At 44.5% G+C, this 23,550-nt stretch overlaps 1 protein-coding gene and 1 long non-coding RNA gene across 10 annotated transcripts in view; one reads left to right on the plus strand and one right to left on the minus strand.

Moving 5' to 3' along the window:
* PRKAG2 (protein kinase AMP-activated non-catalytic subunit gamma 2) overlaps positions 1–18,844 on the plus strand; it is a 264,343-nt gene extending 245,499 nt beyond the window's left edge. For all 9 annotated transcript variants that reach the window (XM_055334706.1, XM_055334705.1, XM_055334704.1 and 6 more), the window contains 8 exons: positions 1,995–2,040; positions 3,535–3,589; positions 4,511–4,637; positions 7,626–7,791; positions 8,133–8,170; positions 9,690–9,836; positions 13,451–13,544; positions 18,540–18,844. In XM_055334706.1, coding sequence (XP_055190681.1) covers positions 1,995–2,040; positions 3,535–3,589; positions 4,511–4,637; positions 7,626–7,791; positions 8,133–8,170; positions 9,690–9,836; positions 13,451–13,544; positions 18,540–18,571 — 705 coding nt within the window. In that variant the 3' untranslated portion in view covers positions 18,572–18,844. The remainder of the gene's footprint in view (positions 1–1,994; positions 2,041–3,534; positions 3,590–4,510; positions 4,638–7,625; positions 7,792–8,132; positions 8,171–9,689; positions 9,837–13,450; positions 13,545–18,539) is intronic.
* On the minus strand, positions 9,876–23,488 carry LOC129515693 (uncharacterized). The gene is made up of 3 exons (XR_008665631.1): positions 23,397–23,488; positions 22,452–22,693; positions 9,876–10,038 (listed from the first exon to the last, which is right to left on the minus strand). It is a non-coding gene; the product is annotated as an uncharacterized LOC129515693 (long non-coding RNA).
* Positions 23,489–23,550: the final 62 nt, after the last annotated feature.

Genomic DNA, 23,550 nt, shown 5'->3' on the forward strand with positions numbered 1-23,550 from the left:
TAATCGACCATTTATGTTATCAGGAAAGCTTCCAGTCAACAGTAGGCTCAGAGTAGTTAATTCTTGCGGAGTTACCCATTACATGGGGATTTTTGACTGCACGAGGGTCAGCACCCTGAACCACATGTTGTTCAAGGGTCAGCTGTACATACTCTTCTTTAGTTGTCACTGGCCTTTTTATATAGGACTGTCTTAATGTTATTGCCATCTGGATTTTAAGCTTTAAGAGGAGGCCAGGCTTTCTGATCACAGGCATCCCTGTTAGGCCCAACACAATGCTGACATGGGCATAATTTTTTGAAAGGCTGAGCTGGGAGGGGAAAGCTCCAGAGGGGCGAGGTGGAGAACCACAGTGTGGTGGGGACCGCTCTTCTGATGAGTACTCTGTTTCCTGCTCTCTTGTGAGATGCTCACAGAAGCTGGCTTCAGAGGGCCTATTTAGCCAGTTGTTTAGGAAGGGAAACAGAGGGAGAGCTTAAATAATTTGGCCAAAAATAGCAACTAAGAAGTAATAAGGCTAGTGTTGATTTGAAACAAAGCTGAACAGCCCCAAAGTGACTTTTTCTTATACTGTGCCAATTAACCCTCTAGATATTTTATGCCCTTTCTGCCTTGGGGAAATGGGTCGATACAGTCAGGCATAAATTGATCTAACAACTTAATTTTAGCATGATTTAACCATTTGTCCTTTTTAAACTAGAGATGCTGAAAATTTTCTGTATCCTTAATAAAGAAGTAATGAATCTATGTCTCCATATGTGTTTTAAAACTTAAGTGTGGGATCCCTGGGTGGCGCAGCGGTTTGGCGCCTGCCTTTGGCCCAGGGCGCGATCCTGGAGACCCGGGATCGAATCCCACGTCGGGCTCCCGGTGCATGGAGCCTGCTTCTCCCTCTGCCTGTGTCTCTGCCTCTCTCTCTCTCTCTCTCTCTCTCTCTCTCTCTCTCACTATCATAAATAAATAATTTTAAAAAATAAAATAGAATAAATAAAACTTAAGTGTAAAATAAAATAAATAAATAAATAAACAAATAAATAAATAAATAAATAAATAAATAAATAAAACAAAACAAAACTCAAGTGTAGGGGTACCTGGGTGACTCAGTGGTTGAGCATCTTCCTTCAGCTCAGAGCGTGATCCCAGGGTCCTGAGATCAAGTCCCGCATCAGGCTACCCGCATGGAGCCTGCTTCTCCCTCTGCCTGTGTCTGTGCCTCTCTCTGTGTGTCTCTCATGAATAAATCAATACAATCATTAAAAAAAATAAACTCGGGCAGCCCAGGTGGCTCAGCGATTTAGTGCCACCTTCAGTCCAGGGCCTAATCCTGGAGACCTGGGACCAAGTCCCACGTCGAGGTCCTTGCATGGAGCCTGCTTCTCCCTCTGCCTGTGTCTTTGCCTCTCTCTCTCTCTCTTTCTCTGTCTCTCATGAATAAATAAAATCTTTTAAAAAATAAAATAAAAAATAATAAGTGTATCAGAAGTTTTTATATTAGGTTAATTTTTAATTTAAAGATTTAAAAAAAATTTTTAAGGTCTTATTTATGTGACAGAGAAACAGAGTGTGCAAGCAGAGGGAGCAGGATAGAGAGGAGGTTCCCCACTGAGCTGGGAGCCCGATGCAGGGCTCAATCCCAGGACCCTGAGATCATGACCTGAGCTGAAGGCAGAGCAGACGCTTTAACTGACTGATCCACCCAGGTGCGCTGATTTTTTACTTTTTACGTAATCTCTACACTCAGCATGAAGCTCGAACTTGCAACCCTAAGATCAAGAGTCGTACACTCCACTGACTGAGGCAGCCAGGCACCCTTAATTATGTTTTAAATTTAGAAATAATTTATCTTCAACGAAATGTAAAGCGTTTTATATTTCCAGTATTTCTGAATTATCTTTGTTTCCACCAGCTGAATTATGGAACTCTGCAGTAGTTATGAAGTAATTATTTTGTTATATATGTTAACATTTGTAAATAAGAATTTTTCTTATTTGCAGGTACAGATTTATGAATTAGAAGAACATAAGATTGAAACATGGAGGGGTAAGCACAATCGGGTGTTAAAAATCTTTTAATATCAGGGAAAAAATGTTCTGCTTAGCATGTAAAATATGTTTTAACATCACAGATCCTTCTCTCTCTGCTTAATAAGCTATATAGTTAACACATTCGTTTCTATTTTAATCTCAATAGTGTACCATAGTATTGTAAATAACGATCCATTCTGTTTAATGGACATTTCTGGAGAACCTGCAGCAAGTCCATATATGAGGCTGGGATGTAAGGATAGGGTCAACCTGCCTTGGGCCCCCGCCAAGCCACCGCTCACTTCTGAATGAGGACTTCCGGCCTGCACACACGTCTCTATACGGACCTTGAGGAGGGCTTATGTAGACGGCTCAGAGAAAAGCCTGGATAGAAATGGAAGGACTTGTAGACAGAAAAATGTTCATTAAAAATTGAAAATCCGCCTACAATGATAAGCAACCTTTATGACTAGCACCTGCAAAATCTGAACATCCATTAGAACTCTCTTAAGGGGCAAGGGGCTCTTTTAATTCCCTTTAACCTGTAAGTTCCATTGAATGACAGATATGATTTATAAAGGCTTTATCAAGTCAAACCAAAGTCCAACAATACGAGATCCATATCTTAGCACGGCCTGTTATGAATATACAACTTAATACCAAGAGAGATACTTCTTATCAAACTCTACTGTATCAGTAATGTTAGACCAAGATTAAAGTATATTTATAGTTTGATATTATATGGTATTCGGTAGTAATAATGCTAATGTCAAGATATTCTCGAGTGCTTTCTGTATAGAAACCTCAACAAGGCAAATTAATTACGGTGGATCTTTAGCAAGATAATTTGTAAAGACTACTGAGGTCCTCAGGATACAGATTTGAGCATTAGTTTGGTAAAATAAAATTTAGAACAAAAGTTTTAAGAGTGTTCTAACCTATGAAAATTAGTTTTAAAGGCTTTCGTGAGTGCTTAGTCTCTGGAGGGTGATAGTCCTTTGGTAGCCTTCTAGTGACCTCTGCTGGCACTGCTTTTTTTTTTTTTTTTAAGATTTTATTTATTTATTCATGAGAGACACAGAGAGGCAGAGACACAGGTAGAGGGAGAAGCAGGCTCCATGCAGGGAGCCCGATGTGGGACTGGATCCCGGGTCTCCAGGATCACGCCCTGGTCTGAAGGCAGGCACTAAACCGCTGAGCCACCCAGGGATCCCCTGGCACTGCTTTTTACACCCAATTGCTTGTCTTTGTCATTTTTACATCTATTGTAATACTGTTTTGAAATACTTAACTTTTACACGATGGCAGCATCCTGAAAACAGTTAAGTTGTTTAAAATAATCCTAAGTATGATTTATACAGTAGCATTCAGTAAATTAGATTTGATTTTGGTTTTTAATTCTTCTAACAGTTATCTGTAAAATGAAGAGTATTTTAATATTCCTTATGTGTGTAATAATTACAGACAGCAAATGTGTTACTAATTGCATATTTTCTTTCTATAAAAACAGAGCTTTATTTACAAGAAACATTTAAGCCTTTAGTGAATATATCTCCAGACGCAAGGTAAACTTGTAAAGTTTTTCTCCTTTGAAAACATTCTTTCAGATTCTTGTTTCTGTGATCAATAGATTTTTTTTTTTAATCTAGATAGGGGACAGCCTCCATAATTCCAAATATTAAATTCAGTAAATTTAGAGACAATAGCAATCAGCCATTGTTTGTCCCAGGGATCGATAACAGGCTGGGAAAGTGGTCATACTGCCACACAGACCATCGGGGGAACTTGTTAATAATACTGCCCATTGCTGGGTTTCCCCTGCCACATGGCCTCTGGAGGGTCATGCCCAGGAACGCACATTACAGCAGCTCCCCCAGGGGTTGACCGTCTGCCTCGGCTAGACGTTGGTCCAGAGGTAGTTGGGAGAACATGTGCCCCAGCATGTGACAGGTGACCCAGGCCTTCCAGAATGGCTCTGATACATTTCCACAGTGTATGAAAATATTCTCCAGACTCTAAGCACTAGCGAGCAAAAGTAGAATACTGAATTTTATTAGTTTATTTCCAAGTCCTAAAAAACAAAACAAAACAGATAAACCGACCAGCCTGCTGGTTGGCAGCCCCAGGAGAGGCCAGAGCAGTCCATCCGCTCCTGAGGGGCCTAGGCCAAGCTCCCTGTCACCTGGGCCTCCCTTAGTGGCCCTAGGGGTTCAGCCCTGCCGTTTCTTAGACAGCAGTGTTCAGTACTGTTGGAAACCACACTCTTAGAGATCTGTAGCTTGTGCTCATATCTGGAATTAGACTGGAAAATCAAAACATTTACTGAGATACCCAATTTAAAACTTTTCCAGAATACTGCTTTAAGTCCAGTCAACCTTTTGTTGCTCTGATGTGAAAACACTGAGAATGCTTCTAAAGCAGGGGTGGTCCAGAATTTTACATCTTTCTTTAAAGCCTCCTAACAACTTTGATGGCTTTTCCCACAGCCTCTTCGATGCTGTATACTCGTTGATCAAAAATAAAATCCACAGATTGCCAGTTATTGACCCTATCAGTGGGAATGCACTTTATATACTTACCCACAAAAGAATCCTCAAGTTCCTCCAGCTTTTTGTAAGTAGATTTTAGTGTTTCTAAAGACGTAGCTGCATCTACTTTAATTTACTTCAAGTAAATTGGCTCCTGTCACCCTCAGTAGGAGACGTTGTTAATTTTGGAATTGGGATTGTTAGGAGGTCTCCATTTCTCAGCTGCAGTTTCTCAACTTACTACTATTTAAATTGTACATCCTCCAAGTTGATTCCAATTAAAAAGCAATCGCTTTTCGGGGCAAGTATCAAAATAATAAAAACACTTGGAATTCTCTACTTAAGTTAGAATATTTTATCACCTAAAATATGAGGGCAGTAAAGCAATATACAAGTCATTCTAATTAAGAAACTGCTATGTGAGATAAATTGAGCCAATATTTATAGCAAATTGCCTTACGATGCTTTTATTGGTTTCATGGTTTTGGAAACATTTGAAAAATACTGCCCCCGGGATTATCTTACTGTAAATTGCAGTGACAGAAAAACACAAAGCAAATACAATTTTGGCAAGAGAGTACCATGTTGGTCCAAATTCAGGCTTTATTATCTATAGGTTTTTCTCAACTGCATTTGGAATGAGATGTCTTCTTATTCATAATATTGACCACTTTGGTCAATATTTAAAGAGGCTCGGAAGGACCAGAGTATTTACAAGAGGGCTTTAATTTTTTTTTATTTAGATTATATGCAGTGAATTTGAGATTAGAAGTAGTTGGTTAGCTAGGACCAATAGGAGGCATCATTCATGGTTCAGAAGAGATGACGTGAAGTCATTTTTTTTTTTTTTAAGATTTTATTTATTTTGTCTATGGCCATACCACCCCTGAATACGCCCAATCTCATCTGATCTTGGAAGCTAAGCAGGGTCAGGCCTGGTTAGTACTTGGATGGGAGATTTTACTTATTTTAGAGAGAGAAGAGGACAGAGAGAGACTTTTAAGCAGACTCCACGCTGAGTGCAGAGGCCACCAGGGGGCTTGATCTCACAACCCTGAGATCATGACCTGAGTGGAAATCACGGGGTCAGATGCTTAACCTACTGAGCCACCCAGGCACCCCGTGAAGTCAAAGAACTTAATAGATATTAAAAATATACATCACATTAGCTTCCCCATATCCTTCCATTAAGGAAGTAAAAGAGCATTTCTAGTGTGATACAAAGGAGCCAATGCTTCTTCTCCTGGAGCCCTGCCTCAATTTTGCCAGACAGAAGCACAGAGGGTTCGGTAATAAGGAGAAATCCCTTGTCCATCAAGCCACTTCTACATTTTAGTAGTTTACATGTAAAACTAACTCTCTTCATGGTTAAATAAATGCCAAGAAAGAAGGTAGGAAATTTAAACACGTAGAATAGAGATGGTGGGACAAAACACGTAGAATAGAGATGGTGGGACAATTAGGGGCGTATGAAGATTGTGGCTCAGACATCACCTCTGCTCGCGGAGCCGCCTCAGCATCAAGGCTGAGTGGGACCCAGGGCGGGGCCTACATGTGTCAGGCTGTTAGCCCCTCTACTCCTCAGAGGAATCACTTTAAGATAACGTTAATCATGAGAGCTATATACAAGCATTGATGACGTGTCAGCTACTGTCCTGAGTGCTTCACCAGACACAGCTAATCCACACCTCTGCCTCCCCAGGTAGGTATTTTTATTAATCCCATTTAATAGGTGGTGAAGTGACTTTTTGGGTCACCACTGGCAAGTGGCAGAGCAGTTTCTGAGCGGCGGCCTCCCTCCCCACTGCAGCCTTGCCAGCAGGGAGGCCCTTGCCAGCGGGCCGTGATGTAGCTCAGGCCCCAAGGGTTAAACCCACCCCAGGTCTCCCAGATGCCACGAGGTCCAGTCCAGCCCGTATTCATGGCCACGATGCTGCAGACCAGAAGTCCCCGCAGGAGGCAGGCCTTGGGGATTTTCTCTTTCATGGAGAGTAGAGGAGGATGCCTCTGCAATACTGCCTTATATTTGGGCCAATATGGTAATTAAATCCTGCTCTTAGAATATTCCATTAGAGGTTTTCAGATTAAAATACAGAATTTTATATAAATTTCAGAGCCTGATTTTTTTCTGAATTGAGATCATTTTCTGAGAAAAAGTGGCCTTAGCCTTGGAGACATTTGACAGTTAGCCTAAGCGTGGAATGGAACAGGGGTTATCCTGCATCACGATGGGCTAGATGACCTAATAGGTCTTTCTTTTTTTCTCTAAATTTCTAGGATTCTCATGATTTGAATATTGATGAACTCTTTGACTTGAACATTTTGTTTCTTCTAATTGTTCATCTTTTCCTGATAATTATAAGGTACACCAGGAGGACGGAACCAACCATACCCTTTATACAAGGTGGATTTTTGAAACCGTAGACCTTATTTTGTTTTAGTCAAACGTGACCCTAGACTTCTCTCTTCTGACTTCTCCCTCCTCCTCTAAAACAGCCCATGAAAAGAAAAGTGAACTTTCAAAGGTTCTTTCAATTCTGTTCAGCTGGCTTGTTCCTTGCTCCTAGTAATCACAAGCTGAAGTCCTCCAGAGGAGAGTGCAGGAGTAGGGTGGGACGGGGTGAGGACTAACTTAGCCGCAGCACAGACTGCTCCCACCAAACGCTCTGGGTTTGGAACTGTAGGGGTTCTTCACAAATAGTATTTAGTGCTGACGGCAGGACATAAGAGTAAAGGATTCTTGGTGGCTATGGGTCTTAATTTCCAAAGAGACCTCTTCTTCCCTCTTCTTTCCACATTTTCAGTGAGTGAAAGAGAAGGGAACATCACAATGTGCGTGCTCTACAGTATTTTACTAAGTAGTTAAATATAAGTTTAGACTTATCAGCCGATTTGAACAAGAACTACAATTTTTATATGTAACATTTCCATGTTAATTCAGCCATCTGGGTAGATTGGTAGAGAACACTAACTTATAATGTGTTATACATAGTTTTTCGTCCAAGTGTGGACATGTGAACATTATAAAGGTCTGTCTGGGCTCTAGAGCACTTGTATTTATCTTCCTGTTTAGATGTCTGATATGCCAAAGCCTGCCTTCATGAAGCAGAACCTGGATGCCCTTGGAATTGGGACCTACCACAACATCGCCTTTATCCACCCAGACACTCCCATCATTAAAGCCTTGAACGTCTTTGTAGAAAGACGAGTGTCGGCCTTGCCTGTGGTGGATGAGTCAGGTAGGGGGTTTGGTCACACGAGGGCAAGAGAGACCATGCTTTGTCTTCTGGGGGCAGACTTATTGTTAAGTGGTCAACTGATCAGATCAGGTGGGTGGTGGGCAGGGGTTGGGGATGAAAATTTAGATATGGCGGATCAAGTCAGCACCAAGGAACATTCAGGTTAATGAGAACTCTAAACTGGCTTATCTTCACATTTTCCATTAGGATGTGATTTCATGTTTATTTAGACAAATTTGTTATTTAGCAAGGTTGTTAATTGCTAGTGTCTGGTTGAGATGGATTTTAAATGTTATTTTTTGTTTCCAAGATATTTTTCTAACATATGTTTTCATTTTTAGGAAAAGTTGTAGATATCTATTCCAAATTTGATGTAATTGTAAGTATTTTTAATTTTGTCACACTTGTCATCTAGAATGTATTTAAAACATAGCTTTTCTGGATGTGCGGATCAGATTCCATAGACTGCCCATACTCATTGTACTTAGCGTTCACTAGGCTTAGCAGTAAATAACATATTAGCATTATATAGTCATCTTTTCAGTTCATGTGTAGTTTATCCATCACTGCAGCATGTGTAAATATCTTAAATTGCCCTATTTCTGTGTATGAAATGTTAATTCTGCCAACAGGCAAGTGCTTGGTGCACACATGATTTCGGGAATCCCTTGCTAGTTAGATCCCATTGTTTGCTGATTGGGAAGCACTATTCTAAAGAAGAAAGCAAAAGTATTGAGACTTAAAGTCCTGTTTTATATATATATATATATATTTTTTTTTTTTTTAAAGATTTGATTTATTAGAGCACATGAATGAGCAGAGAGTGGCAGAGGGAGAGGGAGAAGCAGACTCCCCACTGAGCAGGGAGCTCAATCCCAGGACCCTGGGATCATAACCTGAGCTGAAGGTAGATCCTTAACCACCTGAGTCACCCAGGTGCCCCAAAAGTCCTACATTTTAATCCCTGATGTAAATCTACTAGAGGTAGTGCTACATCTTTCCACTGGATGCTTGCTTTTCCTCATTCATTTTAAATGCACTTCCTTAGGGGCACCTGGGTGGCTCAGTCGGTTGAACATTTGCCTTCGGCTCAGGTCATGATCCCAGGGTCCTGGATCGAGGCCTTTATCAAGCTCCCTGCTCAGCAAGGAGTCTGCTTCTCTCTCTGCCTGTCAGCGTCCCCTGTTTGTGTTCTGTCAAATAAATAAAATATTTAAAAAAAATAAATGCACTTCCTTAGAGTTTTATGGTATTTCTAAGAAAGGGAACTGAAACTCTGATAGGCCCAACTGTGCTCATCATTTTTTGACCTAATGTTGGATCCCAGCGGTAAATATTTCTTTTCAGCCAGCTGTCTCAAACCCTTTTGTTTCATTTATTCTGCTTAACAATAACAGACATCAAAAAATAGGCTAACTGGAATCTGGTTGAGTAGGACCCTCTGAGGTTAAAGCCATGTGCATCTGGGGCCCGTCTGGCCTGCCCTTCCTCCATGATGCCTGATCCTGAGGAAACCCTGCTCCCTGGGCTCACAGGGAAAGGCCCTCGTTGCCAGCACCCTAGGGCGCTTCTTACCCTTTACAAATGTTAGTCCACCTCTCCAAAGACTTGATTCGCTCAGGCTATATAGAGCCTTGGGTGGGGGGAGGGAGGATTCTTCTGTAGGACATGTAGACACTATGTATCAAGGTTGCTCCACAACGAAGGTATACCTCATCCGTCTTAAGCTGTAGTTATTAATGATGAAATAACACTAGCGGCATGTTCTAACCTGTATCTAAACTGACGTAAGATGAACATTAATGTTTTTAAAGATCAGGTCCCTTTAAACTTAACTGATTTTGGTTATTAATGTAAATGGAAATAAAAGGACATAATTCATTGTTACTTTATTACAGAACCTTGCTGCTGAAAAAACCTACAATAACCTAGATATCACAGTGACCCAGGCCCTCCAGCACCGTTCACAGTATTTCGAGGGTGTTGTGAAGTGCAGTAAGCTGGAAATCCTGGAGACCATCGTGGACAGAATAGTGCGGGCTGAGGTGAGGCAGCTGGCCACACTCCTCCCTTCCTCCCTCCCCCCCTCCCCCGCATCCCTGCCCCAGCCTCCACACCAGGTACTCACTGGCAATGATGCTGCGGGACTGGGACTGGGAATCGCAGGAAAGCAGGTGAAGCAGCGGTGAGTCAGTCGGATATTGTGCCTTCCCTCTCCAGAACTAGCATGTTGCTTGACGCGTAGGCCTGGAAATGGTCATTGAATTGAACTAATAAGTAAGAGACTTTCATGATTTAAAAATACATAAGTAGGAAAACAAATGTCCCAAGAGCTTTGAGTTTCATTAGGGTATTTATGAATTTAAAGTTAAAAATGTGTGATTATATAGTTTTAACAAAGTGAATGATAAAATGTCTTGTGATCTTTTTAAGTTAATTTTCTCTGTCTCCTGATTTAAATAATAGTAGATGGTCTAATAACCACCTCCTGACCCTCAGCACTAAGGTGCCCTCGTAACCTTACTGCATGTAGGATTTGGGGATGTACTTTGGGTAACACAACTAACTCAGGATAACCATCCCCCCAAATCATTCCTTTCCTATTAGACAGGGATAGGAATGTTTTCCTGTTTATCAGCTCTAGGACTTAGAGGATGCAATCATGTTCTTTCTGGAACAATCCCCGAGTAGGCAGGATCTATTCATAATGGCACGTCTGCTCTGGTACTTTTTTATTTATAAACATGAGAATGCAGTCCAAGAAGAAAAGTCCCTAATAATTTCTTAGGCTCACAACAGGCGATCTTAACATGACATATGTAGGGGGTGGCATCAGAACACAGCCTCCGTTGCGGGAGCCATCAAACAGAAACACAGCCATGTTGTTGTCATTGAGTGTTGAAGACTTCCACCTTACCCTGTACTCACCTGAGGGGAGCCCCCTACCCCCCCTTACCACTGTCGTGGCTTTTGAAACCTATTTCACTAGCACCTCAATATGAACTCTTTACTTTTTCTACTTGAATTTAATATCCAGCATTCTAGTTTTCCAAAGAGTTTTAATTGACTTAGGAATACATCTTAACTTTTTAGTAAGGTCCTTAGAATTATGTGCCTTTGGAAGATCATAGGTAATGATCCTAATTATTCATAAGGACAATAGACATCCGTATAATGGAATCCCTACATAACAATGTAGAAGAGTTTTTGGTTGATACAGAAAAAAAACATTAGCAATGTATTAAGAGAAAAAGCCAATTACTGTATATAATATAATTCTATTCGTTTACATGCATCTATATAAGTAAAAGAGTGTAGAAGGACCCACAGCACGGTAATAACAGTAGCCGTTTCTAGGTGGCAGAGTTCTGGCTCAGGGGGAGAACATGGAGAATGCAGTGCTCCTCAGGTCTCAGCTGTCTTCTTTGAGCATGTATTATTCTCAGGTAAAAGAAGTAATTGGCTTGTCCTTTCAGTTCATCTGGCAAGCAACAGAAACTTCTAAGGAAATGGGTCATTGAGGAAAATAAAGCTGTAATTCAACACTTTACTCATTATGCCTCTTGACTTCTTAACCCATTAAAATAATTTCTTCCACCCGATGACTCCTTGCTGGTGGACCAAGGCCAGTTTTAGCTTAAATACAGTTGTTGGGGAAAGGGTTTCCAGTATCAACGATGATTTGGTTTATTTATATGACATATCACACCAGCTTTTTGATCCCCAAGAATATTTGCTAGTTTAGACTCAGCAACAAATGCCAAGAAAATATTTCTGGTCATCATTTCTGCCTGGTAGAATTAATCCTCCAGGTGAGTTGGCCGCCCCTTGACCTTCAAAAGAGTTATTTAATTAGCATTATTGAATGTTAACAGCAACAAAGTGTGTCACGTATAGACTATAAAGCATTCTCTGACCTAGATATAAGCCGTTATTTTAATTTATGATTTATAAACTATATAATATAAATTAAAATAATAGTTAAATAATTGTGTTGTATCACAGGAATATTGAAGACCCTAAATTTTTGAGAGAAACTTAAAGTTTTTTTTTTTTTAAAGATTTATTTATTTATTTATCATAGACAGAGAGAGAGAGAGAGGCAGAGACACAGGAGGAGGGAGAAGCAGGCTCCATGCCGGGAGCCTGACGTGGGACTCCATCCCGGGACTCCAGGATCGCGCCCTAGGCCAAAGGCAGGCGCTAAACCGCTGAGCCACCCAGGGATCCCCAGAAACTTAAAGTTTATTTAAGTAATCTCTATTTTCAACATGGGGCCCAAACTCAGGACCAAGATGAAGAATCGCATGCTCTTCTGAGCCAGCCAGGCGCCCCTAGGGAATCTTTTATAAATGATGTTGTCATGAGCAAGATAAGAAAGTAATTTTTTTTTTAACTCAAAGCAAGCTAGGACATGAAACAGCATCCCCAACACAGTATCAGAGATAAATCTAAAAACAGAATTTCCTTCCTTCCATCTCCTTCCTGTGCCCCCCATGGTGTGTGTTGGGGGGGTCTGGGCTACCTCAGGCCTACTTGCTAAAGCTCAGAAAACAAGCTCCACGCCTGCTGCCTCCTTCTGTGTGCTAAGGATGCTTTTATTAGAGAAATACCTCACAATGCTGGCTATTCCTTTATAAAAGACCTCAGTAGAAAATAAGATGTGGGGCAACCCTGGTGGCTTAGCAGTTTAGCGCCACCTTCAGCCCAGGGTGTGATCCTGGAGACCTGGGATCGAGGTGGGACTCGCTCCCTGTATGGAGCCTGCTCTTCTCTCTGCCTGCCTCTCTCCCCCTCCCTCCCTCCCTCCCTCCCTCCCTCCCTCCTCCTCCCTCCCCCTCCCTCTCCTTCTCTCTGTGTTTCTCATGAGTAAATAAATAAAATCTTTTTAAAAAAAGATGATGTAGGGATCCCTGGGTGGCGCAGCGGTTTGGCGCCTGCCTTTGGCCCAGGGTGCGATCCTGGAGACCCGGGATCGAATCCCACGTCGGGCTCCCGGTGCATGGAGCCTGCTTCTCCCTCTGCCTGTGTCTCTGCCTCTCTCTCTCTCTCTCTGTGTGACTATCATAAATAAATAAAAATTAAAAAAAATAAAAAGAATTAAAAATAATTTAAAAAAAGATGTATAAAAAAAGGAAAAAGAATCACGAAAACATTTTTTTTAAAAAAATGAGATGTGAATACAGTCTGTTTCACTTTGTTATAGTTCCTTTATCGTCTGACCTATAGGAACATATTAAAATATGAACCTCATGGAGAAGAGACTATAAAAAAAGGAAGAGCCATGACCTCTTCTGGATATCTTTCCCATGTAAATCTGTATCTGATAGTTATTAGAAACTGAAATACTTTAAAAATTTTAAAGCTTATGTTTAAGAATATCATAGTACTTCGTGTTTTGAGTTGTATCATTCATATATTCATATTCTGAAAGTTGAAAACAGCAGGACACAGCTGGCTAATTTTTCCTACAAGTAGTTAAAATCAGCATTGCATCTTGACTTTAGAGCCTAAGACTTTTCACTGTTCTATACACTGGTAATGTCTCTTACTTGCAGGATGGTAATCCCCTGATATGGTATGTGAAAGACATTTTTGCTAATATCCATCTTAGAACCTTCTGTAAACTTTGACATGTGACCTGTTCACTTGTTTGCAGGTCCATCGGCTGGTGGTAGTGAATGAAGCAGACAGCATTGTGGGTATTATCTCCCTGTCAGACATTCTGCAAGCCCTGATACTCACGCCTGCAGGTAGGTGCCGACTGCCTGCCCTCACCTTAGGGTGCCTGATGGGCAGGGGGATAGGCAGGGTACCACTAGCAGCTGCTCCCCACTGCCCACATAAGATCTTGGCTTCATGTGCATTCCTCTGTAAACTGTGTTCATTTGCCGTATGGTTGTCCTTCGTAGCTCCACTGCTCTAGTTGGGTGAGAGAGACAAGTTTATAGAACGTACCCTTGGGAGCCTCCGGATTCTGTGCCAGAGTCACCTTTTCCATGAAAAAGCTAAGACATCTCTAGTTTTGATTTTTAGGACTACTACCTGGAAAACCTAGGAGGGAAATTCATCAGATTCTAACTATTGAAACCATCATCTACCCTTTAAAAAAACAAAAAACTAGTGTTTTGAGTATATACAACAAAAGACCTAAACCCAAACTTTTTTCCATTAATACTGTATTGGAAATTACATTAACTACAAAACAGCATTGGTGGCTACTCTCATCATCTGCCAAACCAACCCTGGAGCACGCGCTCAGGCCACAGTGGACAGGGGAGGAGGGGGCTCCAGGAACGAGGGGCTGGCATCTCCTGTGTGCCGTGTTTAACAGTGACAGGTGGGCTGAAAGGTCCTAAAACCACCAGCCCTCTCTTTCTCCTCCCTGCTGCTCCCCTTTCCACCCCCATTAAGTACAAGCAGTCCAGCCTTGGGCCACACTGACCTGTGCCAAGACCGCAGACCAAGTCACTTCTAAGAGTCCGGAGTATACATCAAACACTAAAGTGCGCATGTACAAGAGAATTCTTCTTGAGTTTGGAAATCAAACTGGCCAAGACTAGGTTTCAGTCTATGCTCATCTTGAATCCCTGCCACCAGCAAGAAACATCACAGCCACCACATGAGAGCACCAAGGACGTAAGTCCAGTAGCCCAGCAGCACCTGGAGGTTGTCCATGGAATCGGAAACTCTGGAGATGGGGCCGTGTACAGTCCTTTTCAATCTCAGGTGGTAGGGAAACCGAAACTCAAAATAATCTTCATAATCATGAAATAGGGATAAAATGACTAAATGAATGTGAGGCTGTTGACAGCATTATCTGTAATAACCTAAAACTGGAAATAACCCAAACACCTCGCAGAAGCAGCAGATAGCCTTACAGTTGTTCTATGGGTGCCCCACAGCATTGACCTTGAACCTCCATTGCTCTATTCGACCTCACACACATGATAGCGAGCAGAGGAGCATGACCAGTCCAGGGAGTGTGATGACGCTCACAACTTACACAGCTCCTTCCTGCACAGGGGGAAAGGCCTCCTCAAGAGCAGACTCCTTGCAGGCACACATAACCTGGCACCTTCAGGAAAACACCCCTTTCCTGGGCAGCAGGCCACGGCCGAGGCACATGTTGGCCCAGCAATGTCAGGGTGAATGTCGGCCCTCCTCTGTCTTGGGGCCAAGATTCCTTATTTGCAAACTCGAGAGTAAACAAGTCAAGTTCTTTATCCTCTTTATGCCTACTGCCCCAGACCATAAGAATGAGAATGTTGGCTGGGACCCTTGGCTGGCTCAATCAGTGGAGCATCCGACTCTTGATCTCAGCTTTGTGAGTTCAAGCCCCACACTGGGTATAGAGATTACTTTAAAATAATTTTTTTTAAGTTTTTTCATTAGGGCACTGTGGTGGCTGGCTTAGTCCGTGGGCATCTGCCTTTGGCTCAAGTCATGATCGCAGGGTCGTGGGGTTGAGTCCTGCATTGGGCTCCCTGCTTTGCAGGAGTCTGCTTCTCCCTCTGCCCTTTCCCTCTGCTCATGACCTCCCTTCCTCTCTCAGATAATTAAATTTTTTAAAGTTTTTTAATTTAAAAAAATGAGAATGTTGGGCTGGATGCATTTACATTTCCATCCACATTTGATATTTTAAAAATTCCAAGTACCTAATACTCCTCTGTGGGGAGGAACCCTGTTCCACAGCCAGAATTTGAAATGTGCGTTACCATAGAAATAATGTTCTAAAGATAGTTGAATTAGAATTCTCTACAACATAGTGTGTAGAACACTATTTGGGAATATGCTCTGTGTTCCTAATAACTGCGTTATGAGTGAACATTAGGAGCAGAACTCTCCCGGAACTCAGATCAGCTCCTTCAGACGTTCACACACGTGAGAGACGGTGCTGGGTAAGCATCAGGCGAGGAGTCCAGCCCAGTTCACCTGACTCCCTCATGCCCTCAGAGCTACCTGAGTGTGGGCAAGCTACTCACCTCGTGTAGCCCCTGCCCATGCAGCTATGGAGAAAGCAGGCTGCCACAGGCCCTGCATCCCTCCTGAGGTGCTCTGAGTTGAAACCAAAACCAGGCATGGAGCCGTTTGTGCACGACAAGGCACCGCACCCTTGGGGAGCTGCACTGCTGGGTGGGTGTTTACAGACTAATTGGTAAAAAGCACTTTTAGAAAGTGTCCATCTTTACACGAATAAAAGGTACCACCAGAGGTTATTCTTTTCCACAGCTGATGGCCATGGTCTTCCGTTAAGGATACTGAGTTGCTGTAATAAGAGTTTCTTTAGAAGTAGCTGCTAGAAGAACTTAGGCTGTCCAAACGAACCTAAGTATATGCACACACGTCACTAATGAGTACATAGTCTGATGGCAGGAGCTACTGCTTTTTTAGCTCCTTATTTTTATAGACCACTAATCTCTCAAAAATTTTCTTGTGCCTGAAGATAAAATAGAAGCTGCTGTGAGGAGAAAAGTGGTAGCATTCCTACCAACCCGTTTGGAAATACGCCAGCCAGATACGAGTAGTTGTGAATGTGCAAATATCCATAAATATGTTTAATGCTTTTTTAAACATTTTTATGAGTATGTACAGGTGCACCTCAGAGATACTGTGGGTTTGGTTCCATTTGCAAGAAAGCAAATATTGCAATAAAGTGGGCCCAAGGAATTTTAAAACTAGAACCTACACGCCTTCATCGAGAGACACTTTATTGCTGAAACCTGCTGACCGCCATCTGAGCTTTCAGCGAGTCCTGATCTTTCTGCTGGTGGAGGGTCTTGGCGCCGCCGGGGGCTGAGCCATCAGGGTGGTGGGCGCTGGAGGCCGGGCGGCTGTGTCTCGTTTTATTCCTTAAAACAAGCCAACCGTGCAGTTTGCCGCATCGATGGCTCTCCGGGCACGAACGGTTTCCCTGCAGCCGGCGGTGCTGCTCGGTGGCCCTGCACCCCCCGGACAGCCGCCTTCAGAACAGTCCGTCCTCGGGCCCGCGGGGCTCCACCAGCTAAGCTGCTGTCCTGTTCCCAATCCTTTGTTGTCGTTTCAACCGTCTTCATGGTGTGTCCACCAGGAAGAGGCCAACTCGGGAAACCACTTTCTTGGCTCGTCCCTGAGAAGCACCTGCTCGTCCGTTCACGTTTGGTGCTGAGCTCGCGGCCGTTCAGTCCCTCAGCTCCACTCCTCGTCCGGTTCTCTCGCTGTTTTTTTGTTGCTCTATTTCGAGAACACAGGCACAGTAGACTTAGCATCATCCTTAAGGACCCTGAGATTTTCAGAATGGTCACCGAGCACCGGCTTCAGCCTCGTCACCAGCTGCACTAGCCCCTTACGGGAGGGTCAGCCTGGCCTTGGAAGCCTCGGAGCCAGGCACTGACCTCTCCTCTCCAGCTGTGAAAGTCCTAGCTGGCAGCTTCTTCCAGTAGAACCTGTTTCGTCTACACTGAAAATGTGGTGTTCAGTGCAGCACCCTCATTGGTTATCTTAGCTAGGTCTTCTGGAAAAGCTGCTGCTTCACATTGCACTTCTGTGTCGTGGAGGTGGCTGCTTTCCTTACACCTCCCTAACCAGCCTCCCCCCCTCAGACTTTCCTTCTGCAGCCTCGTCCCCTCTCAGCCGTCCTAGAACTGAAGGGAGTCAGGGCCTTGCTCTGGATTAGGCTTTGGCCTAAGGAAACCTGTGTGTGATCTCCTGCTGTGATCTCCTGTCAGAACCACTGCCACTTTCTCCACACCTGCAGTAAGGCTGTTGCTCTTTCCTATCATTCGTGTGTTCACTGGAGTAACACTTTTTTTTTAAGTTGATTTAAGTAATCTTCTACACCCAGTGTGGGGCTCAAACTAATGACCCCAGGACCAAAGGTCGCTCTTCCTACTGAGCCAGCCAAGTGCCCCTGCAGTAGCACTTCTAATTTCCTTCAAGAATGTTTCTTTCAAAAAAAAAAAAAAAGTTTCCTTTCATACAACTTGGCTCACTGTTTGGTAAAAGAGGCCTGGCTTTCCACATGGCTCACACCAAACTTAATCACTTCTAGCTTTTGATATAAACTAAAAGATGTGCAACTGACTGTTCTTTTCACTTGAACATTTAGGGGCCACTATAGTGTTGTTAACTGAGGGAGGCCCAGGGAAAGGGAGAGAGATGGGTAGCAGCTAGTCAGTGGAGCACTCAGAACACACACATTTATTAAGCTGCTCTCTTATATGTGTGTGGTTCGTGGTGACAACAAACAACCACAATAGTAACATCAAAGATCACTGAGGGGCAGCCTGGGTGGCTCAGTTGGTCAAGCTCAGGTCTTGATCTCATGGGTGGTGGGATCAGGTCCGACGTCAGGTTCCATGCTCAGCAAGGATTCTACTTGAAAGCTTCCCTCTGCCCCTCCCCTCTATTCCCCTTGCCTCTTTCTCTCAAGATTAAAAAAAAAAAAAAAAGTCACTGATTACCGTAACAGGTATAATAATGAAAAAGCTTGAAACACTGTGAGAATTCCCAGAATGTGACAGAGGCATAGAACAAATGCTTCAGAAGTTGAGCTGCTGTGACTGCAGGTGGGGGTGAGGAGCTTGGAGCCACCTGCTCGTTTCCCATCCCCACCCCCAACACCTAGAACATTCTCCTAAGGCACTGCAGAACCCCGGGAAGACCACCAAGGAGGAGGCGGAGCACCACTCCTGCTGGGTGTAGGACAGGCCCAGCTGCAACATATTTTTACGTTGCTTTGACACTTTCATTTCTCCATCTACCAACAGGTGCCAAACAGAAGGAGGCAGAAACAGAATGACCACTGTGAGTGGAGCAGCCCTTGGAGGAGAACTTGAACAGATTCGGGGTCACGCTTTGCCTCATGAACACGGACCGTGACAAAGACAGTAAAATGGCTAAGAATGTATATCAGGGTTTAGTGATGGGTATTTTTTCCAGTGATATTGAAACTGAGCATAAGAAACAGAGTTTATGTGTTTGAAGATTCAGGCTTGCGTTAAAGACTGTTTTCAGACGTTTGTCTGAACGATTTCAAATGCTGTATGTTATTAAAGTGCACTGTGTCCTGAAATTCTTATTACTTTTCATTTCAAAGAATTCACTGGTCTGTAACAGGTAATATGACATAAGGCGAGTGCATGGCCTATTCAGACCTAGTGCCTTATGTCAGAACACGCGATATGTCACCATTGCGGCCCGTGGCAGCTGGAGCCACACGGTGCTGGGGCGTGAGCGTCTTTGGACCTTTACCAAATCAGTTTGTTTCCATTAGATTTGTCGAACAGTTGTGATTTGGATATAAATAATTACTTTATAAAACTTTAACGACAGTTTTATGTTTAAGTGTCTGTTCTGAACTATAATATAAACAAAACTGCTTTACAACAGCTTTATTTATTTCTACTTTCATGCAGTTTTTTACACACTGTGGTGGGTAAGCTTCACCACACCCATCAATAAACCATTGGTTGTTATTTTTAAATGGCAAATTTCTCATTTAAGTTTGGATCTGGAAAGGACAGGACTTCTCAAATAGCCACTGTTAGGTTTTAAAGGGTGAAGTTTCTGAAAAGCACGTGTGGAGAGCTGTTCTGTGAGACTGAAACCAGGCAGCGGGTGTGAGGAAACAAAAGTGCCGGGAAGATGTCTATTTTTTTCTTGTGTATTGAAATGTAAAATCATAATGTTTGTATGATTGCTGATGCGATTGTTTTTGTAAATTTTATTGTGGCATATACAGTATTGTCATATGATTGAAAAGAAACACAACGTTTCCTAATGTAAGTGCTCTGAAAATGTCGACACTGTATATATATGAGTATAGTTTGATTTTTTTTGTTTGTTTGGGTTTTTTTTTTTTTGGCAGATTGAAAAATTAAAATAAATCTTACTATCAACCATTTTGTTAAAGTTCTTTAAAACACCATGTATTTCAACACACATTAATTAAAAACCTATATGCTGTTTCCCACTTAGATGTTTCTCCCCAAATGAAGGAGACTATGAATTCTCATTTTCCTGTTTACATCATCAGAAAAGAAGAACCCTTAATGACTTGATTCATAAACTTTATCACTTCTCCATTATTAAATAGAACATATTTAATTAAAAATCGATGTGCACATTTTCTTGTGCCCAGCCATCAACTTCTTTTATTTCCTACTAGGACAAATAGCATATGAGTCTGTTTCCCCAGAGAAACAACTATGGTTGTGACTTAGGTAATAGTTGGGAGAAAAGGAAAAAAGGCACAAAGCTACAAACACAGTGTTGCAACTCAAAACATCTGTTTGCCCTCCAGCCCGGGTCCGTGTAGCACACACGCGTGGGGACTACACCGTGAGCAGGTGTATTCTGTATGTATGTGTTCAGAAAACAACTTGGGGCCATTTACAAAGCAATGTGTTAACCCTATCTCCTCCCTGCACACCTGCAAGCCTTCGGTGCATCAGCTTGAGTGGAATGGCCACTTCTCAGACAAAGGGCTGCTCTCTGGGAGGCTTTTCCAGCCAGCGATAAAAAACTGGGTTCTAGTGAGTGTCCTCTCGGTGAAAAGTGGCACTTCAGCCAGATGCAGAAAGGATTCTACAGGAAAAGCTTCAGCTTGGGAGAAAGCACCTCACTGGCTGAGCCTGCAGCTCCCTTCTCTCCCAGGGCTCACAAGCAGGCGACCCTGGCCCAAGGGGCTCCCTGTGGCACCAGCTCTGCCCGCCCCACTGGGGCCTTCACACTGGGGGGGGGCTCACCACACCCAAGGCTCCTGAACCAATGAGTGACAAAAGCAAGAGCAGATCGTTCCACACATGGAGGGCATCCGTTGTTTTACATCCCAAATCTCTAAGAAAATTTAACAGGCTTATTGACCCGATATCCTTTTTTGATTCTCCTGCAGAAATCCTTCCAGAGAGGGAAGCCCATACTGCAAGTCAGAGCAGTGTTTCCGACGCCTGCGTGTGCAGACACACTCCTCTTCAACCACTGGTTCACCAGGAGAGATTTGGGACCCTAGGGGACATCTGGCAAAGTGGAGACCTTTTTGGTTGTCACCACTAGAGGTGAGGAGATGGGTGTGCACTGGCCTCTGGTGGGTGGAGGCTACAGAGGATGCCCACCCCCGCCCCATGACAGACAGTATCCAGCTCAATATGTAAGTAGTGAGGTTAGACACTTTGCCCTAAACAATTAGAATCTTTTGGGTATTTTGGTTACATTTGCTACTTCCTTACTGGATCCATCTGTCTTTGGGGAAAAAACATTCAGCAGGCAGCCTTTCTGGAAAGGGAGACAAAATAATCCACAGGTAGATTCCACAGGATTTACTTCCAAAGCTCTTTGACCAAAAAGAGAATTTTGCTTTGCATAATAGCACTCTCGGGAGAAAATTGCAACCCATCGGGAAACACTTGAAAAGTAAGTTTCACTGTCATTTTCATAAGGAAATCTAGAACAGGTTCCACATGTTTTTCACATAAAATTCCTGATAAAACTGGCGTAGTTGTAAGTCTATGTAAGGAGCATGCTTAAGACACATTCATAGGAAACCCCTAAAATCCCCTCACATTGTGGATATAGCCCGATCTTACTTCTTGGACTTAACACACTGCACAGAATGTACCTTAGATGCCGACCAGAGCAAGGACATGGTACGATTATCACTTGGCTCTCAAAGATCCTGAAGATCCTTCCTACAGGGAGGTCGGAGAAAAGCCAGGTACCTACTTCCTTCTAGATACTTGCGTGCTGGCAACGCTGCGGACCTCCACCTCCAAGGGACTCGAAGATGCGAACCGGAAGGCTCGCAGAAACACTGCTCTGACCAAGAATGGGCTTCCCTCTCCCGAAATCCCACATCACAATCACCTGCTCTCTTTTGAGACCAGAGCCTAAGGGGCACCTGCTTCCGGTAGCTAGAGATGCAGGATTAGTCCCACGCATCACAGTCAGGAGCTCCTGGCCCCTCCCAGTGTTCCAGGCCAATGGGAGAGTCCCCACCACGACAGTCCCAGCACGCAGGAAACACCGCCACAGGTTACTGGTGCCCATTTGCCACAGGCCGAGAGCCACCTCCTGTATGCCAGCCACCCTTCCTCCCACCCCAGTGCTCTGACCTCCTCCAGGCACAGAAGCTCTCCCTCCCAGCCCAGCGCACATGCCTGTGCCCGAAGGCCCAGGTTCCTCCCTTCCTTCTTACCTCCTCCAAACTGTATTTGAGGCACAGGAGACTGAAGAAATGGCCCAAAGCCAAGCCTTGGGCTGCTTGTGGCCACAGGCTCAGCTCTAAAGACCAAGTGGGACCTCCAACTGCCACCAGGCGGCCTGACGACCTCCAGGTCGGCATGGATCTGAGGACAGAGAGCTCCCCCTGCCCGTGGCACAGGCGCACCCGAGGCCCTCTCCAGTGTGGCAGCCCTCTGAATATGCTCCCTGGCCAACGAGGGCACCCGGGCTGTGGTGTCACCTCCCTTCTGGCCGCAAGGCCTCCGCATGGCCTGGCCGGGGGGGGATGGGGAGAGGGGCGCCCTCAGGAACCGGAACCTCTCTTCCTCTCATCTCCCTGCTCAGAACCCAGCAGGGGCCCCTCAGTGGGGACCAGGCCCCCGCCGCCCTCTCCACCCGCATGCCCCCGCCCAGGCCTTGCCCACCTGCCCACCGGCCTGACTGGTCCCCACCTCCCTTACCACCTGCAGATGTTCAGCTGCTCTCTCCAGGCCCGAGTCACACGCCGCGGCACCACGGAGGCCCCCAGGACTCCCAGGACTCTCCACGGCCCACGGACAGACGGCCTCCCGACGGCCCGTTCCACCCTGCTCCTTCCCGGACAGCGGACGGTGGCGCCAAGGGTCAAATGCGTTTCTCAGCACTGCCGTGCACACCAGGAAACTGCTGGAAAATCCCCTTCCTGGCCTGGCCTGGCCCTTCCCTGGGCAGAGGAAGAGATGGACAAATGCGTGCGTGCACACGTCCTGTTACCTGTAAGACTTCTCCCTGAGCGCTGGAGGGCCCCAAGTGTTAGTGGCCGGCGTTGTCCTCACCGTGTCCCTCAACTGGCACCTACTTATCCACACACTCTTACTCGGGCTCATCTCTGGGCCGGAGGGGTGCGTCGTGAACGTCTGTCCAATGTTTGATGATGAGTGGTTGGACAAGGCCAGGACATCAACAAAGATCGAAGATCGTGAGGCTGGTGACATGCCCAATCACCCGAACCTGTTCCCCTAAGTGGCCAGGGGACCTGCTAAAGGTGAAGAGACGCCACAGAACATGGAGCATCCTCCAGAAATTCAGGGGCGGCCGTCTCCACCTTTAGCCTTAATATTTGAGTTCTGACACAGGGATTCCAGAAGACAAGACAATGCAGAAGGCAGGCTCTGGAGGGCGAGCGCCCTGCTCCTGTTCTAACGAGGGGCTGTGCACACCCATGGTCGCAAGGTCTCGGGGTGGGGGGGGGGGTGCGGCGGGTCTGCCCCAGGTGGTTGGGGTGCCAGGGGCTGCCAGGCAGAGCATGAACAGCACGAGGGACAAGCTCCCTCCCCGGGAGAGGAGAATGGAGAAAAAGCAACACCGGCTCCAGGGAGCTGGGAGTGGATAAGAGCAGAGCGACATGCACCAAGACAGCCCCTTACCCCCAGAGAAGGAGCAGAGGATCAGATGAGCTCATCCCTGAACTTCTTAAAATCCAGAAGCAGCCATTCCATGATATTTTGAGAATTCCCATGTACTGTTTTGCGTCTTGTCTCCTTTATAACAGCTGAAACAATTTCCAGAAACTTCCAAAAA

This window comes from Nyctereutes procyonoides, unplaced genomic scaffold (genome assembly GCF_905146905.1).
Source record: "Nyctereutes procyonoides isolate TBG_1078 unplaced genomic scaffold, NYPRO_anot_genome, whole genome shotgun sequence".
NCBI lineage: Eukaryota > Metazoa > Chordata > Mammalia > Carnivora > Canidae > Nyctereutes > Nyctereutes procyonoides.